This window comes from Oncorhynchus kisutch, unplaced genomic scaffold, assembly GCF_002021735.2.
Source record: "Oncorhynchus kisutch isolate 150728-3 unplaced genomic scaffold, Okis_V2 scaffold3078, whole genome shotgun sequence".
NCBI lineage: Eukaryota > Metazoa > Chordata > Actinopteri > Salmoniformes > Salmonidae > Oncorhynchus > Oncorhynchus kisutch.
The window spans coordinates 1-18,399 of record NW_022265023.1 but is presented as its reverse complement, the minus strand read 5'-3'; the positions used below and the strand labels follow the sequence as shown (position 1 = coordinate 18,399).

The 18,399-nt window shown below is 47.2% G+C and overlaps 1 protein-coding gene across 1 annotated transcript; it reads left to right on the top strand.

The window, feature by feature from the left end:
- Nucleotides 1–307: 307 nt before the first annotated feature.
- LOC109888076 (dynein heavy chain 6, axonemal-like) lies at nt 308–18,266 on the top strand (the record flags this gene model as incomplete). The annotated part of the gene is made up of 8 exons (XM_031820192.1): nt 308–430; nt 2,849–3,020; nt 5,560–5,706; nt 9,784–9,857; nt 10,017–10,171; nt 12,163–12,394; nt 16,193–16,345; nt 18,126–18,266. Coding segments are annotated over exons 2-8 (981 nt in total), but the record flags the coding sequence as incomplete, so codon positions are not given.
- Nucleotides 18,267–18,399: the final 133 nt, after the last annotated feature.

The following is an 18,399-nucleotide window of genomic DNA, read 5'->3' as shown; positions in this document are numbered from 1 at the left end:
GTTTAAATATATATGAAAATATGAGGGTTTAAATATATATGAAAATATGAGGGTCAAATACATATGAAAATGTGTTGGTAGGAAATCTTTTTTCTGTGCCAAATCTTCCTTTCGAACCCCCTCTCCTCCGTTCTTCTCTCTCATTCTCTTTCTCTCTGCAGGACATGACGATCGCGGCGGCCTGCGCTCCGCCTGGAGGGGGCCGTAACCCGGTGACCCCTCGTTTCATCCGCCACTTCAGCATGCTGTGTCTGCCCACTCCCTCCGAACACAGCCTCAAAACAGATCTTCAATGTGGGTAACCCCTGACCTCTGACATCTAAACCCTGCCCTAAGAACACAGCCTCAAACAGATCTTCAATGTGGGTAACCCCTGACCTCTGACATCTAAACCCTGCCCTAAGAACACAGCCTCAAACAGATCTTCAATGTGGGTAACCCCTGACCTCTGACATCTAAACCCTGCCCTAAGAGCACAGCCTCAAACAGATCTCTCAAGGTCAAGACTTAACCTCCAACCTCGGTTCCTAACCCTAATATGAACTTTTAACCCCCCTGTCTCCAAACCCTCTTGTCTCTTTTCTCCTCATGTTCTCTCCCTCACAGCCCTTAACAAGCTGTGGTAGTTTAATTACAGATCAACTATCCTCATGTCCTCTCCCTCACAGCCCCTTAACAAGCTGTGGTAGTTTAATTACAGATCAACTATCCTCATGTCCTCTCCCTCACAGCCCCTTAACAAGCTGTGGTAGTTTAATTACAGAATCAACTATCCTCATGTCCTCTCCCTCACAGCCCCTTAACAAGCTGTGGTAGTTTAATTACAGATCAACTATCCTCTTGTCCTCTCCCTCACAGCCCCTTAACAAGCTGTGGTAGTTTAATTACAGATCAACCATCCTCTTGTCCTCTCCCTCACAGCCCCTTAACAAGCTGTGGTAGTTTAATTACAGATCAACCATCCTCATGTCCTCTCCCTCACAGCCACTTAACAAGCTGTGGTAGTTTAATTACAGATCAACCATCCTCATGTCCTCTCCCTCACAGCCCCTTAACAAGCTGTGGTAGTTTAATTACAGATCAACCATCCTCTTGTCCTCTCCCTCACAGCCCCTTAACAAGCTGTGGTAGTTTAATTACAGATCAACCATCCTCATGTCCTCTCCCTCACAGCCACTTAACAAGCTGTGGTAGTTTAATTACAGATCAACCATCCTCATGTCCTCTCCCTCACAGCCCCTTAACAAGCTGTGGTAGTTTAATTACAGATCAACCATCCTCATGTCCTCTCCCTCACAGCCACTTAACAAGCTGTGGTAGTTTAATTACAGATCAACCATCCTCATGTCCTCTCCCTCACAGCCCCTTAACAAGCTGTGGTAGTTTAATTACAGATCAACCATCCTCATGTCCTCTCCCTCACAGCCACTTAACAAGCTGTGGTAGTTTAATTACAGATCAACCATCCTCATGTCCTCTCCCTCACAGCCCCTTAACAAGCTGTGGTAGTTTAATTACAGATCAACCATCCTCTTGTCCTCTCCCTCACAGCCCCTTAACAAGCTGTGGTAGTTTAATTACAGATCAACCATCGTCATGTCCTCTCCCTCACAGCCCCTTAACAAGCTGTGGTAGTTTAATTACAGATCAACCATCGTCATGTCCTCTCCCTCACAGCCCCTTAACAAGCTGTGGTAGTTTAATTACAGATCAACTATCCTCACACATGTTTTTCTATCCTCGTTAGGACCTATAATGGATTTACATTCAAAATCCTGTTTTCCTTAACCCCCTAAACCTTAACCCAAACCCTACACTTATCTCCTAAACCTTACCCCTAACCTTAACCCAAACCCAAACCCTACACCTATCTCCTAAACCTTACCCCTAACCTTAACCCAAACCCAAACCCTACACCTATCTCCTAAACCTAACCCCTAACCTTAACCCAAACCCAAACCCAAACCCTACACCTATCTCCTAAACCTTACCCCTAACCTTAACCCAAACCCAAACCCTACACCTATCTCCTAAACCTTACCCCTAACCTTAACCCAAACCCAAACCCTACACCTATCTCCTAAACCTTACCCCTAACCTTAACCCAAACCCAAACCCTACACCTATCTCCTAAACCTTACCCCTAACCTTAACCCAAACCCAAACCCTACACCTATCTCTTAAACCTTACCCCTAACCTTAACCCAAACCCAAACCCTACACCTATCTCCTAAACCTAACCCCTAACCTTAACCCAAACCCAAACCCTACACCTATCTCCTAAACCTTACCCCTAACCTTAACCCAAACCCAAACCCTACACCTATCTCCTAAACCTACCCCTAACCTTAACCCAAACCCTACACCTATCTCCTCAACCTAACCCCTAACCTTAACCCAAACCCAAACCCTACACCTAACTCCTAAACCTAACCACTAATGTCTTTCCCTAACCCTAATGCTAACCCTAAACCTAACCCCTAACCTTAACCCAAACCCGACACCTATCTCCTAAACCTAACCACTAACGCCTTACCCTAACCCTAATTCTAACTCTATTTCTAACCCTAATTCTAACCCTAATTCTAAACCTAAACTTAACCCCTAATCTTAAAATAGTCTTTGTCCTCATGGGGATGTGGGAAATGTCCCCACGAGGGAGAATTTGCCTTGTTTTACTATCCTTGTGGGGACTTTTGGGGGATTCAGAAGAACAAGACTACACACACACACAATCACGTGTGTGTCTGGAGTCTGCCCTCTCTCCTCAAGGGCATATTCAAGCACACACACCCTCAAGCCCACGTACGCTTAACTCTCTCTGTTGAAACGGTCTCTCCCCCTCCAGGCCATCCTCAGTGGTTTCCTCAGTGAGTTCCCCCAGGCGGTGAGGTCTTCAGCAGGCAGCATCGTAGACGCAGCAGTAGAGATCTACCACCGCATGTCTGTGGACCTCCTGCCTACACCAGCCAAGTCCCACTACGTCTTCAACCTCAGGGACCTCTCCAAGTGTGTCCAGGGTGAGACACACACACACACACTACGTCTTCAACCTCAGGGACCTCTCCAAGTGTGTCCAGGGTGAGACACACACACACACTACGTCTTCAACCTCAGGGACCTCTCCAAGTGTGTCCAGGGTGAGACACACACACACACACACTACGTCATCAACCTCAGGGACCTCTCCAAGTGTGTCCAGGGTGAGACACACACACACTACGTCATCAACCTCAGGGACCTCTCCAAGTGTGTCCAGGGTGAGACACATACACACACTACGTCTTCAACCTCAGGGACCTCTCCAAGTGTGTCCAGGGTGAGACACACACACACACTACGTCTTCAACCTCAGGGACCTCTCCAAGTGTGTCCAGGGTGAGACACACACACACACACACACACTACGTCATCAACCTCAGGGACCTCTCCAAGTGTGTCCAGGGTGAGACACACACACACACACACTACGTCATCAACCTCAGGGACCTCTCCAAGTGTGTCCAGGGTGAGACACACACACACACACACTATGTCATCAACCTCAGGGACCTCTCCAAGTGTGTCCAGGGTGAGACACACACACACTACGTCTTCAACCTCAGGGACCTCTCCAAGTGTGTCCAGGGTGAGACACACACACACACTACGTCTTCAACCTCAGGGACCTCTCCAAGTGTGTCCAGGGTGAGACACACACACACACTACATCTTCAACCTCAGGGAACTCTCCAAGTGTGTCCAGGGTGAGACACACACACACACACACTACGTCATCAACCTCAGGGACCTCTCCAAGTGTGTCCAGGGTGAGACACACACACACACACACTACGTCATCAACCTCAGGGACCTCTCCAAGTGTGTCCAGGGTGAGACACACACACACACTACGTCTTCAACCTCAGGGACCTCTCCAAGTGTGTCCAGGGTGAGACACACACACACACTACGTCTTCAACCTCAGGGACCTCTCCAAGTGTGTCCAGGGTGAGACACACACACACACTACGTCTTCAACCTCAGGGACCTCTCCAAGTGTGTCCAGGGTGAGACACACACACACACTACATCTTCACCCTCAGGGACCTCTCCAAGTGTGTCCAGGGTGAGACACACACACACACACACACTACGTCATCAACCTCAGGGACCTCTCCAAGTGTGTCCAGGGTGAGACACACACACACACTACGTCTTCAACCTCAGGGACCTCTCCAAGTGTGTCCAGGGTGAGACACACACACACACTACGTCTTCAACCTCAGGGACCTCTCCAAGTGTGTCCAGGGTGAGACACACACACACACTACATCTTCACCCTCAGGGACCTCTCCAAGTGTGTCCAGGGTGAGACACACACACACACTACGTCTTCAACCTCAGGGACCTCTCCAAGTGTGTCCAGGGTGAGACACACACACACACACACGCACTACGTCTTCACCCTCAGGGACCTCTCCAAGTGTGTTCAGGGTGAGAAAGTTTGTCTTGGCTTTTTCATTTGTAAGTTATTAAAGTAGCTGATGGACTGAGATGCTCTTGGTTGTAGCCTGAAGTCCAGACAGAGACAGTACCAGTCCTCTACCCAGCAGCCTCACAACCATCATCTGAGCAGAGAGGCCTGAGTTGAAGTGACTACTGCTCCCTGACCCCCGCTAGGGAGTCACCATGCAGAACACACACACACATACACACACACACCAGCGAGCGTAAACACACACACTAACACACACACATACACACACCAGCATTCATACTTACCCAAGGCGAATAAGGCCAACCCAGCCCCCATTCTTGCTGAGGGCGAGCGTGGTCACATTAATGCCCTCAACTTTCTAACAAGAGTTGAACATGGATCCTCTGGTGTGTCCGACCCATCATATCTCCTAAAGCATCCCTAGTGTTGCATAACATTGATAACAACAGGGATGTGTCAACAGCAGATATTATGTGTCAACAGCAGATATTAGACTTTTCTTTACTTCTTCATGTGTTAAGGTTGCAGGGTGAGAACCACCAAGTTGAATCATGTTTTATTATTCTCTGGTCGTAAATAAATCATGTTAAATCCATCTAACCCTCCCTGCCTTTTTACCTCCCTCTTCCCTCCCCCCTTCACCTTCCTCCCTCCCCCGCTACCCTCTCCTCCCTGCCTCCCACTCTCTCTCATCTCTCCTCCCTCCACTTCTCTCCCTCCCTTCCCCCCCCTCTCTCCCTCCCTTCACCTCCCTCCTCCCCTCCATACCTCTCTCCCTCCACCTCCCTCTCTCATTCTCTCTCTCCCTCCCTTCACCTCCCTCCTCATTCTCTCTCTCTCTCCCTCCCTGCCTCTTTACCTCTCTCTTTCCTTCACCTCCCCCCTCCCCCACTCCCTCTCCCCCTCCCCTCCATCTCTCTCTCCCTCCACCTCCCTCTCTCATTCTCTCTCTCCCTCCCTGCCTCTTTACTTTCCTCCCTCCCCCACCTCCCTCTCTTCCCCCTCCTCCCTCCCTCCTCTCACTCTCTCTCTCATTCTCTCTCTCTCTCCCTCCCTCCCTCTGTCTGTCTGTCCTCCAGGTATGTTGCAGTGTGAGCCAGGCACGGTGAGGGATCAGACTGGGATATTCCGTCTGTTCTGTCACGAGTGTCAGAGAGTGTTCCACGACCGCCTCATCAACAACGAAGACAAAACCTACTTCAACACCATCGTCTCTGAGATGGCCAGTAAGAACAGAACCCAGAGTTTAATAAAACCTAGAGCTAGACGGTCAGTAAGAACATAACACAGAGTTTAATAGAACCTAGACGGTCAGTAAGAACATAACACAGAGTTTAATAGAACCTAGACGGTCAGTAAGAACATAACACAGGGTTTAATAGAACCTAGACGGCCAGTAAGAACATAACCCAGAGTTTAATAGAACCTAGAGGGCCAGTAAGAACATAACACAGAGTTTAATAGAACCTAGAGGGCCAGTAAGAACATAACACAGAGTTTAATAGAACCTAGACGGTCAGTAAGAACATAACCCAGAGTTTAATAGAACCTAGACGGTCAGTAAGAACATAACCCAGAGTTTAATAGAACCTAGACGGCCAGTAAGAACATAACCCAGAGTTTAATAGAACCTAGACGGTCAGTAAGAACATAACCCAGAGTTTAATAGAACCTAGAGGGCCAGTAAGAACATAACCCAGAGTTTAATAGAACCTAGAGGGCCAGTAAGAACATAACACAGAGTTTAATAAAACCTAGAGCTAGACGGTCAGTAAGAACATAACACAGAGTTTAATAGAACCTAGACGGTCAGTAAGAACATAACACAGAGTTTAATAGAACCTAGACGGTCAGTAAGAACATAACACAGGGTTTAATAGAACCTAGACGGCCAGTAAGAACATAACCCAGAGTTTAATAGAACCTAGAGGGCCAGTAAGAACATAACACAGAGTTTAATAGAACCTAGAGGGCCAGTAAGAACATAACACAGAGTTTAATAGAACCTAGACGGTCAGTAAGAACATAACCCAGAGTTTAATAGAACCTAGACGGTCAGTAAGAACATAACCCAGAGTTTAATAGAACCTAGACGGCCAGTAAGAACATAACCCAGAGTTTAATAGAACCTAGACGGTCAGTAAGAACATAACCCAGAGTTTAATAGAACCTAGAGGGCCAGTAAGAACATAACCCAGAGTTTAATAGAACCTAGAGGGCCAGTAAGAACATAACACAGAGTTTAATAAAACCTAGAGCTAGACGGTCAGTAAGAACATTTATTTTATTTTTATTTATTTCACCTTTATTTAACCAGGTAGGCTAGTTGAGAACACCTTTATTTAACCAGGTAGGCTAGTTGAGAACACCTTTATTTAACCAGGTAGGCTAGTTGAGAACACCTTTATTTAACCAGGTAGGCTAGTTGAGAACACCTTTATTTAACCAGGTAGGCTAGTTGAGAACACCTTTATTTAACCAGGTAGGCTAGTTGAGAACACCTCTATTTAACCAGGTAGGCTAGTTGAGAACACCTTTATTTAACCAGGTAGGCTAGTTGAGAACACCTCTATTTAACCAGGTAGGCTAGTTGAGAACACCTTTATTTAACCAGGTAGGCTAGTTGAGAACACCTTTATTTAACCAGGTAGGCTAGTTGAGAACACCTTTATTTAACCAGGTAGGCTAGTTGAGAACACCTTTATTTAACCAGGTAGGCTAGTTGAGAACACCTTTATTTAACCAGGTAGGCTAGTTGAGAACAAGTTCTCATTTGCAACTGCGACCTGGCCAAGATAAAGCATAGCAGTGTGAGCAGACAACAAAGAGTTACACATGGAGTAAACAATTAACAAGTCAATAACACAGTAGAAACCAAAGGGGGAGTCTATATACAATGTGTGCAAAAGGCATGAGGAGGTAGGCAAATAATTACAATTTTGCAGATTAACACTGGAGTGATGAATGATCAGATGGTCATGTACAGGTAGAGATATTGGTGTGCAAAAGAGCAGAAAAGTAAATAAATAAAAACAGTATGGGGATGAGGTAGGTGAAAAAGGGTGGGCTATTTACCAATAGACTGTACAGCTGCAGCGATCGGTTAGCTGCTCAGATAGCTGATGTTTGAAGTTGGTGAGGGAGATAAAAGTCTCCAACTTCAGCGATTTTTGCAATTCGTTCCAGTCACAGGCAGCAGAGTATTGGAACGAAAGGCGGCCAAATGAGGTGTTGGCTTTAGGGATGATCAGTGAGATACACCTGCTGGAGCGCGTGCTACGGATGGGTGTTGCCATCATGACCAGTGAGCTGAGATAAGGCGGAGCTTTACCTAGCATGGACTTGTAGATGACCTGGAGCCAGTGGGTCTGGCGACGAATATGTAGCGAGGGCCAGCCGACTAGAGCATACAGGTCGCAGTGGTGGGTGGTATAAGGTGCTTTAGTGACGAAACGGATGGCACTGTGATAGACTGCATCCAGTTTGCTGAGTAGAGTGTTGGAAGCCATTTTGTAGATGACATCGCCGAAGTCGAGGATCGGTAGGATAGTCAGTTTTACTAGGGTAAGCTTGGCGGCGTGAGTGAAGGAGGCTTTGTTGCGGAATAGAAAGCCGACTCTTGATTTGATTTTCGATTGGAGATGTTTGATATGAGTCTGGAAGGAGAGTTTGCAGTCTAGCCAGACACCTAGGTACTTATAGACGTCCACATATTCTAGGTCGGAACCATCCAGGGTGGTGATGCTAGTCGGGCATGCGGGTGCAGGCAGCGACCGGTTGAAAAGCATGCATTTGGTTTTACTAGCGTTTAAGAGCAGTTGGAGGCCACGGAAGGAGTGTTGTATGGCATTGAAGCTTGTTTGGAGGTTAGATAGCACAGTGTCCAAAGACGGGCCGAAGGTATATAGAATGGTGTCGTCTGCGTAGAGGTGGATCAGGGAATCGCCCGCAGCAAGAGCAACATCATTGATATACACAGAGAAAAGAGTCGGCCTGAGAATTGAACCCTGTGGCACCCCCATAGAGACTGCCAGAGGACCAGACAGCATGCCCTCCGATTTGATGCACTGAACTCTGTCTGCAAAGTAATTGGTGAACCAGGCAAGGCAGTCATCCGAAAAACCGAGGCTCCTGAGTCTGCCGATAAGAATATGGTGATTGACAGAGTCGAAAGCCTTGGCAAGGTCGATGAAGACGGCTGCACAGTACTGTCTTTTATCGATGGCGGTTATGATATCGTTGAGTACCTTGAGTGTGGCTGAGGTGCACCCATGACCGGCTCGGAAACCAGATTGCACAGCGGAGAAGGTGCGGTGGGATTCGAGATGGTCAGTGACCTGTTTGTTGACTTGGCTTTCGAAGACCTTAGATAGGCAGGGCAGGATGGATATAGGTCTGTAACAGTTTGGTTCCAGGGTGTCTCCCCTTTTGAAGAGGGGGATGACTGCGGCAGCTTTCCAATCCTTGGGGATCTCAGACGATATGAAAGAGAGGTTGAACAGGCTGGTAATAGGGGTTGCGACAATGGTGGCAGATAGTTTCAGAAATAGAGGGTCCAGATTGTCAAGCCCAGCTGATTTGTACGGGTCCAGGTTTTGCAGCTCTTTCAGAACATCTGCTATCTGGATTTGGTTAAAGGAGAACCTGGAGAGGCTTGGGCGAGGAGCTGCGGGGAGTTTAATAGAACCTAGAGCTAGACGGTCAGTAAGAACATAACCCAGAGTTTAATAGAACCTAGACGGCCAGTAAGAACATAACCCAGAGTTTAATAGAACCTAGACGGTCAGTAAGAACATAACCCAGAGTTTAATAGAACCTAGACGGTCAGTAAGAACATAACACAGAGTTTAATAGAACCTAGACGGCCAGTAAGAACATAACACAGAGTTTAATAGAACCTAGACGGTCAGTAAGAACATAACACAGAGTTTAATAGAACCTAGACGGCCAGTAAGAACATAACACAGAGTTTAATAGAACCTAGACGGTCAGTAAGAACATAACACAGAGTTTAATAGAACCTAGACGGCCAGTAAGAACATAACACAGAGTTTAATAGAACCTAGAGGGCCAGTAAGAACATAACACAGAGTTTAATAGAACCTAGACGGTCAGTAAGAACATAACACAGTGTAATAGAACCTAGACGGCTAGTTTGAACTTTCAGAGTTTTGCCTCTCACTAAGCAGTGTTTTGACATATTAAGTTTGAAAGCCATTTCAATGTCCTTTTCTGAAACGTCCCACAATTGTTGAGCTATGAATAGCAACTCTTTAAATATATTTCCGTTCTTCTTCTTTCAGGCAAATATTTTGGCTTCAATTTAGAACCCAATTACTTTGTGACCAAACCCATCATATTTGGAGATTTCATCAAGGTAAAATGCGCTATAAGCCTATAAATCCAATCAATTTCCCAGGTGCTCAAAGCGCTTAACATTTACGGCATCCATCTATCTATCTCGCAATCCTTCCTGTCCCCCGCCCTCCTCCATCTCTCCCTCCTCCTTTCCCTCCCTCCCTCTCCTCTCCTCTAGGTGGGTGCAGAGAAGGCAGATCGTCTGTATGAGGACCTAACAGAGCCAGATAAGATCAGGGCTGTGCTCCAGGACTACCTGGATGACTACAATATGACCTTCTCCAAGGAGACCAAGCTGGTGTTCTTCCAGGACGCTGTAGAACACGTCTCCAGGTCATGTTACGCTCGGAAACGGAGCCCTATTCCCTAATTAGTGCAGTGAATGCATTCGAAATTGTACCCCTTTCCCTATATAGTGTAGAGACGTTTTGGCCTAAATCGCACCCTATTCCCTATTTAGTGGACTGGTTAGCATCTTTAATGACACCCTATTCCCTATTTAGTGGACTGATTATCATCTTTAATGACACCCTATTCCCTATTTAGTGGACTGATTAGCATACTTAACGACACTCTATTCCCTATTTAGTGGACTGATTAGCATACTTAACGACACTCTATTCCCTATTTAGTGGACTGATTAGCATCCTTAATGACACCCTATTCCCTATTTAGTGAACTGATTAGCATCCTTAATGACAACCTATTCCCTATTTAGTGGACTGATTAGCATCCTTAATGACACCCTATTCCCTATTTAGTGGACTGATTAGCATCCTTAATGACAACCTATTCCCTATTTAGTGAACTGATTAGCATCCTTAATGACAACCTATTCCCTATTTAGTGAACTGATTAGCATCCTTAATGACACCCTATTCCCTATTTAGTGAACTGATTAGCATCCTTAATGACACCCTATTCCCTATTTAGTGAACTGATTAGCATCCTTAATGACACCCTATTCCCTATTTAGTGAACTGATTAGCATCCTTAATGACACCCTATTCCCTATTTAGTGAACTGATTAGCATCCTTAATGACACCCTATTCCCTATTTAGTGAACTGATTAGCATCCTTAATGACACCCTATTCCCTATTTAGTGAACTGATTAGCATCCTTAATGACACCCTATTCCCTATTTAGTGAACTGATTAGCATCCTTAATGACACCCTATTCCCTATTTAGTGAACTGATTAGCATCCTTAATGACACCCTATTCCCTATTTAGTGAACTGATTAGCATCCTTAATGACACCCTATTCCCTATTTAGTGAACTGATTAGCATCCTTAATGACACCCTATTCCCTATTTAGTGAACTGATTAGCATCCTTAATGACACCCTATTCCCTATTTAGTGAACTGATTAGCATCCTTAATGACACCCTATTCCCTATTTAGTGAACTGATTAGCATCCTTAATGACACCCTATTCCCTATTTAGTGAACTGATTAGCATCCTTAATGACACCCTATTCCCTATTTAGTGAACTGATTAGCATCCTTAATGACACCCTATTCCCTATTTAGTGAACTGATTAGCATCCTTAATGACACCCTATTCCCTATTTAGTGAACTGATTAGCATCCTTAATGACACCCTATTCCTATTTAGTGAACTGATTAGCATCCTTAATGACACCCTATTCCCTATTTAGTGAACTGATTAGCATCCTTAATGACACCCTATTCCCTATTTAGTGAACTGATTAGCATCCTTAATGACACCCTATTCCCTATTTAGTGAACTGATTAGCATCCTTAATGACACCCTATTCCCTATTTAGTGAACTGATTAGCATCCTTAATGACACCCTATTCCCTATTTAGTGAACTGATTAGCATCCTTAATGACACCCTATTCCCTATTTAGTGAACTGATTAGCATCCTTAATGACACCCTATTCCCTATTTAGTGAACTGATTAGCATCCTTAATGACACCCTATTCCCTATTTAGTGAACTGATTAGCATCCTTAATGACACCCTATTCCCTATTTAGTGAACTGATTAGCATCCTTAATGACACCCTATTCCCTATTTAGTGAACTGATTAGCATCCTTAATGACACCCTATTCCCTATTTAGTGAACTGATTAGCATCCTTAATGACACCCTATTCCCTATTTAGTGAACTGATTAGCATCCTTAATGACACCCTATTCCCTATTTAGTGAACTGATTAGCATCCTTAATGACACCCTATTCCCTATTTAGTGGACTTATTTTGTCCAGAACCCATAAAGAGTTCGTTTTTGTTTTTGTGCTTCAATTTGTTAAATTTACTTACTTCCTGACCCAGTCCTTCTGTTCCTATAGGATAGCGCGTATGATCCGCCAGGAGCGCGGTAACGCCCTATTGGTGGGCGTGGGGGGCACGGGGAAACAGTCACTGACGCGGCTGGCGGCCCACATGTGCGGCATGCGCTGCTTCCAGATAGAACTGAGCCGAGGATACAACTACGACAGCTTCCATGAAGACCTGAGACGACTGTTCAAGATGGCTGGGGTGGAGGGCAAGGACATGGTGTTCCTCTTCACTGACACACAGGTAGGGGAGGGGGGAGAGGACATGGTGTTCCTCTTCACTGACACACAGGTAGGGGAGGGGGGAGAGGACATGGTGTTCCTCTTCGCTGACACACAGGTAGGGGAGGGGGGCGAGGAGGGAGAGGACATGGTGTTCCTCTTCACTGACACACAGGTAGGGCAGGGGGGCGAGGAGGGAGAGGTAATGGTGTTCCTCTTCACTGACACACAGGTAGGGGAGGGGGAGAGGACATGGTGTTCCTCTTCACTGACACACAGGTAGGGGAGGGGGGCGAGGAGGGAGAGGTCATGGTGTTCCTCTTCACTGACACACAGGTAGTGGAGGGGGAGAGGACATGGTGTTCCTCTTCACTGACACACAGGTAGGGGAGGGGGGAGAGGACATGGTGTTCCTCTTCACTGACACACAGGTAGGGGAGGGGGCGAGGAGGGAGAGGACATGGTGTTCCTCTTCACTGACACACAGGTAGGGGAGGGGGGAGAGGACATGGTGTTCCTCTTCACTGACACACAGGTAGGGGAGGGGGGAGAGGAGGGAGAGGACATGGTGTTCCTCTTCACTGACACACAGGTAGGGGAGGGGGAGAGGGGGGAGAGGACATGGTGTTCCTCTTCACTGACACACAGGTAGGGGAGGGGGGAGAGGACATGGTGTTCCTCTTCACTGACACACAGGTAGGGGAGGGGGGAGAGGACATGGTGTTCCTCTTCACTGACACACAGTTGGGGGAAAGGGGAGAGGAGGGAAGGACATGGTGTTCATCTTCACTGACACACAGGTAGGGGAGGGGGAGAGGAGGGAGAGGACATGGTGTTCCTCTTCACTGACACACAGGTAGGGGAGGGGGGAGAGGACATGGTGTTTCCTCTTCACTGACACACAGGTAGGGGAGGGGGGAGAGGAGGGAGAGGACATGGTGTTCCTCTTCACTGACACACAGGTAGGGGAGGGGGAGAGGACATGGTGTTCCTCTTCACTGACACACAGGTAGGGGAGGGGGAGAGGACATGGTGTTCCTCTTCACTGACACACAGGTAGGGGAGGGGGGAGAGGACATGGTGTTTCCTCTTCACTGACACACAGGTAGGGAGGGGGGAGAGGAGGGAGAGGACATGGTGTTCCTCTTCACTGACACACAGGTAGGGGAGGGGGGAGAGGACATGGTGTTCCTCTTCACTGACACACAGGTAGGGGAGGGGGGAGAGGACATGGTGTTCCTCTTCACTGACACACAGGTAGGGGAGGGGGAGAGGAGGGAGAGGACATGGTGTTCCTCTTCACTGACACACAGGTAGGGGAGGGGGGAGAGGAGGGAGAGGACATGGTGTTCCTCTTCACTGACACACAGGTAGGGGAGGGGGGAGAGGACATGGTGTACCTCTTCACTGACACACAGGTAGGGGAGGGGGGAGAGGAGGGAGAGGACATGGTGTTCCTCTTCACTGACACACAGGTAGGGGAGGGGGGAGAGGAGGGAGAGGACATGGTGTTCCTCTTCACTGACACACAGGTAGGGGAGGGGGAGAGGACATGGTGTTCCTCTTCACTGACACACAGGTAGGGGAGGGGAAGAGGGGGGAGAGGACATGGTGTTCCTCTTCACTGACACACAGGTAGGGGAGGGGGGAGAGGAGGGCGAGGACATGGTGTTCCTCTTCACTGACACACAGGTAGGGGAGGGGGAGAGGACATGGTGTTCCTCTTCACTGACACACAGGTAGGGGAGGGGAAGAGGGGGGAGAGGACATGGTGTTCCTCTTCACTGACACACAGGTAGGGGAGGGGGGAGAGGAGGGCGAGGACATGGTGTTCCTCTTCACTGACACACAGGTAGGGGAGGGGAAGAGGGGGGAGAGGACATGGTGTTCCTCTTCACTGATACACAGGTAGGGGAGGGGAAGAGGGGGGAGAGGACATGGTGTTCCTCTTCACTGACACACAGGTAGGGGAGGGGAAGAGGGGGGAGAGGACATGGTTGTTCCTCTTCACTGACACAGGTAGGGGAGGGGAAGAGGGGGGAGAGGACATGGTGTTCCTCTTCACTGACACACAGGTAGGGGGAGGGGGGAGAGGACATGGTGTTCCTCTTCACTGACACACAGGTAGGGGAGGGGGGAGAGGAGGGAGAGGACATGGTGTTCCTCTTCACTGACACAGGTAGGGGAGGGGGGAGAGGAGGGAGAGGACATGGTGTTCCTCTTCACTGACACACAGGTAGGGGAGGGGGGAGAGGAGGGAGAGGACATGGTGTTCCTCTTCACTGACACACAGGTAGGGGAGGGGGGAGAGGAGGGAGAGGACACGGTGTTCCTCTTCACTGACACACAGGTAGGGGAGGGGGAGAGGACATGGGGTTCCTCTTCACTGACACAGGTAGGGGAGGGGGAGAGGAGGGAGAGGACATGGGGTTCCTCTTCACTGACACACAGGTAGGGGAGGGGGGAGAGGACATGGTGTTCCTCTTCACTGACACACAGGTAGGGGAGGGGAAGTGGAGGGAGAGGACATGGTGTTCCTCTTCACTGACACACAGGTAGGGGAGGGGGGAGAGGACATGGTGGTTCCTCTTCACTGACACACAGGTAGGGGAGGGGGGAGAGGGACATGGTGTTCCTCTTCACTGACACACAGGTAGGGGAGGGGAGAAGAGGAGGGAGAGGACATGGTGTTCCTCTTCACTGACACACAGGTAGGGGGGGGGGGAGAGGACATGGTGTTTCCTCTTCACTGACACACAGGTAGGGGAGGGGGGAGAGGACATGGTGTTCCTCTTCACTGACACACAGGTAGGGGAGGGGGGAGAGGACATGGTGTTCCTCTTCACTGACACACAGGTAGGGGAGGGGGAGAGGATATTGGTGTTCCTCTTCACTGACACACAGGTAGGGGAGGGGGAAGAGGGGGGAGGGGGGGAGGGGGGGGGGAGGGGGGAGAGGACATGGTGTTCCTCTTCACTGACACACAGGTAGGGGAGGGGGAGAGGAGGGAGAGGACATGGTGTTCCTCTTCACTGACACACAGGTAGGGGAGGGGGAGAGACATGGTGTTCCTCTTCACTGACACACAGGTAGGGGAGGGGAAGAGGGGGCGAGGAGGGAGAGTTTGCAAGAAACAGGTGTGTGTGCATGGAGGCCATGTGATGGACAGATAGCAGGTCTATAAAGACTGTACCAGAGAGTAGTAATTATGGAGACTATGTGATGGGCAGATAGCAGGTCTATAAAGACTGTACCAGACAGTAGTATTTATGGAGACTATGTGATGGACAGATAGCAGGTCTATAAAGACTGTACCAGACAGTAGTATTTATGGAGACTATGTGATGGGCAGATAGCAGGTCTATAAAGACTGTACCAGACAGTAGTATTTATGGAGGCTATGTGATGGGCAGATAGCAGGTCTATAAAGACTGTACCAGACAGTAGTATTTATGAAGACTATGTGATGGACAGATAGCAGGTCTATAAAGACTGTAACAGACAGTAGTATTTATGGAGACTATGTGATGGACAGATAGCAGGTCTATAAAGACTGTACCAGACAGTAGTATTTATAGACTATGTGATGGGCAGATAGCAGGTCTATAAAGACTGTACCAGACAGCTAATGAAGTAGCTATGGCCAGTGTTTATCTGTGACCATCTGCTTGCCAAACCATGCCACCTCTGTGACTCATCACCTCATTACCCCACTGAGCAGAAGCCGAGGCATTAGCCCTGGAAGCTATAGCTTCAGTCTTCAGTACTCAGGCACGTTTCCATCCCTCCTCCATTACATGTGTGTATTATTGTTCATCAGATCGTGGTGGAGGAGTTCCTAGAGGACATTAACAACATGTTGAACAGTGGAGAGGTGCCCAACCTGTTTGAGAAGGATGATCTGGAGCAGGTCCTGGCTGCCACACGGCCCAGAGCCAAGGAGGCCGGCATCAACGAGGGAAACCGAGACGAGGTACAGTAGAGTACACACTCACTCATAGAACACTCAATATAGAATTGTAATTACAGGGCTCCTCTGTAAAAGAGATCTTTACTTCCTGTCAAAATAAAGGGTAAATATAATAACTACATGTGTAATATTTATGTATGTACTGTCGTGTCTTTACTATGGATTCAATGATATGACATGTTATTTTATAAAATCAATTATCTGTAATTAATAATTACCGGATTAAACTAATCATGTATTAATGTATTAACTAGGAAGTCGGGGCACCACGGAAGAATGTTTATAGAGCTGTTGTCTTCTGAATAAACTCTTAAAGACCTGGTAACCTTTTATATCAACAGCAGTCAATTATTAATCGTCACCTTATTCAGTCTCATCTGAACGTCGTAAAATGATTGGTTATCTTCACGAACCCCGGCTAACAAGTTGAATCAGCAACACCAAAATTTGTTTAATTAGTTATTTACTAATTCCCAAATAATCACACAGAATTACATATGCACAGGCTGGATCATACATTGATGACTAATTATGTCATACAAGAAAATGTCCCCAGCGGACGGAACCGATATGACGGCTGGTTTACACAAAGAAAGGGGTTGGGTTAAGAGATTGTCTGTCCTTTTCTAGCCCCACGTTTACAGCTGCTGCTGCTGACTCGACATCTAGGATGTATCACTTCTTCAGTGAATAAGAGTTCAAAGTCATACCCAAGTTGCCATACTAAGCTCATGCTATATCTGGCTGGTGTATTCAAATTAATGTAGAATAGGGATTGCTTCATCGTTTCCAACCAATACCTATTCACGTGGGGTGGCCACTGAATTGAGCATATTTTTACTTATGAAAACTTATGAAAACTTATGAAAACAATTCTCTAATTTTTAAAAGCTAAAATGACATGTCTCTTTTTACAAAAAGTTTCATATTTAAACATTTAAATTGCACAACAATTCCTGGATAACTATAATGTGTAAACTTCACAAGATACAGTTTATGTCGTCCTGTCATCAGATATAATGTCCCAGAAAAATAATATGATGTCAGATCAGTTGTTAAGTACCAGACAACAACTGATCTGACATCATATTCTTTAAGTACCAACGGACACTTTCAACTGGTTGCATTACGCAAAGATTGTTCTTTTCCCCAACCTGTTGATGTTTCCATACTCTCTCTACGTTAACAACAGGGCTTTCCAAGAGTCCATTCTGTAGAGTGGACAGAAAAAGGGGGAGATTTATGGGGGGGTCATAACCTCCCCCAACAGGGCAACGTCATGACAGTACCATTCATTCATATTTATATGTGTATTTACACATATATCCAGCCAACTATTCATTCAAAATGTTATGTATGTATTGATGTATGTGTTCATATTGAGCTGTTCATCCCAGTAGGATTCAGTATAGTGTCTCGTGTCTTGTTAAGGTCCTATATGACGTGTTGAGGCAGCAGCTATGTCCCAGCAGTAGTCTGTCAACAAGGCAGAGCAGCAGGCTCCAGAACTCTGACCCCTTCGCTTTATTACACGGACTGTGGCCTCAGTCTAAACAACACTCAATTGATTTCCTCTCATGTGTTAGACGGTTTGAATTTGGCACTTGACTATACAGTGAGTCTGTTTGCATGAGTTAATTTGTATGCGTTTGCTTGAATGCGTTTCTATAGATGTGTGGTGTCTCCCTGTGTGTGTCTCCCTGTGTGTGTCTGTAACATGTGTGTGTCTGTAACCTGTGTGTGTAACCTGTGTGTGTAACCTGTGTGTGTGTGTGTGTGTTAGGTGTTCCAGTTCTTCATCTCTCGGGTCAGAGAGAAGCTGCACATTGTGTTGTGTATGAGTCCTGTAGGAGATGCCTTCAGGTCCCGCTGTCGTATGTTCCCCTCTCTGGTCAACTGCTGCACCATCGACTGGTTTGTACAGGTCAGGACATTACGCTCTCTGTGGTATGGTATTGCCTCTCTCTCTCTCTATCTGTCTCTGTCTCTCTCTCTGTCTCTCTCTCTGTCTCTGTCTCTCTCTGTCTCTCTCTCTCTCTCTCTCTCTCTCTCTCTCT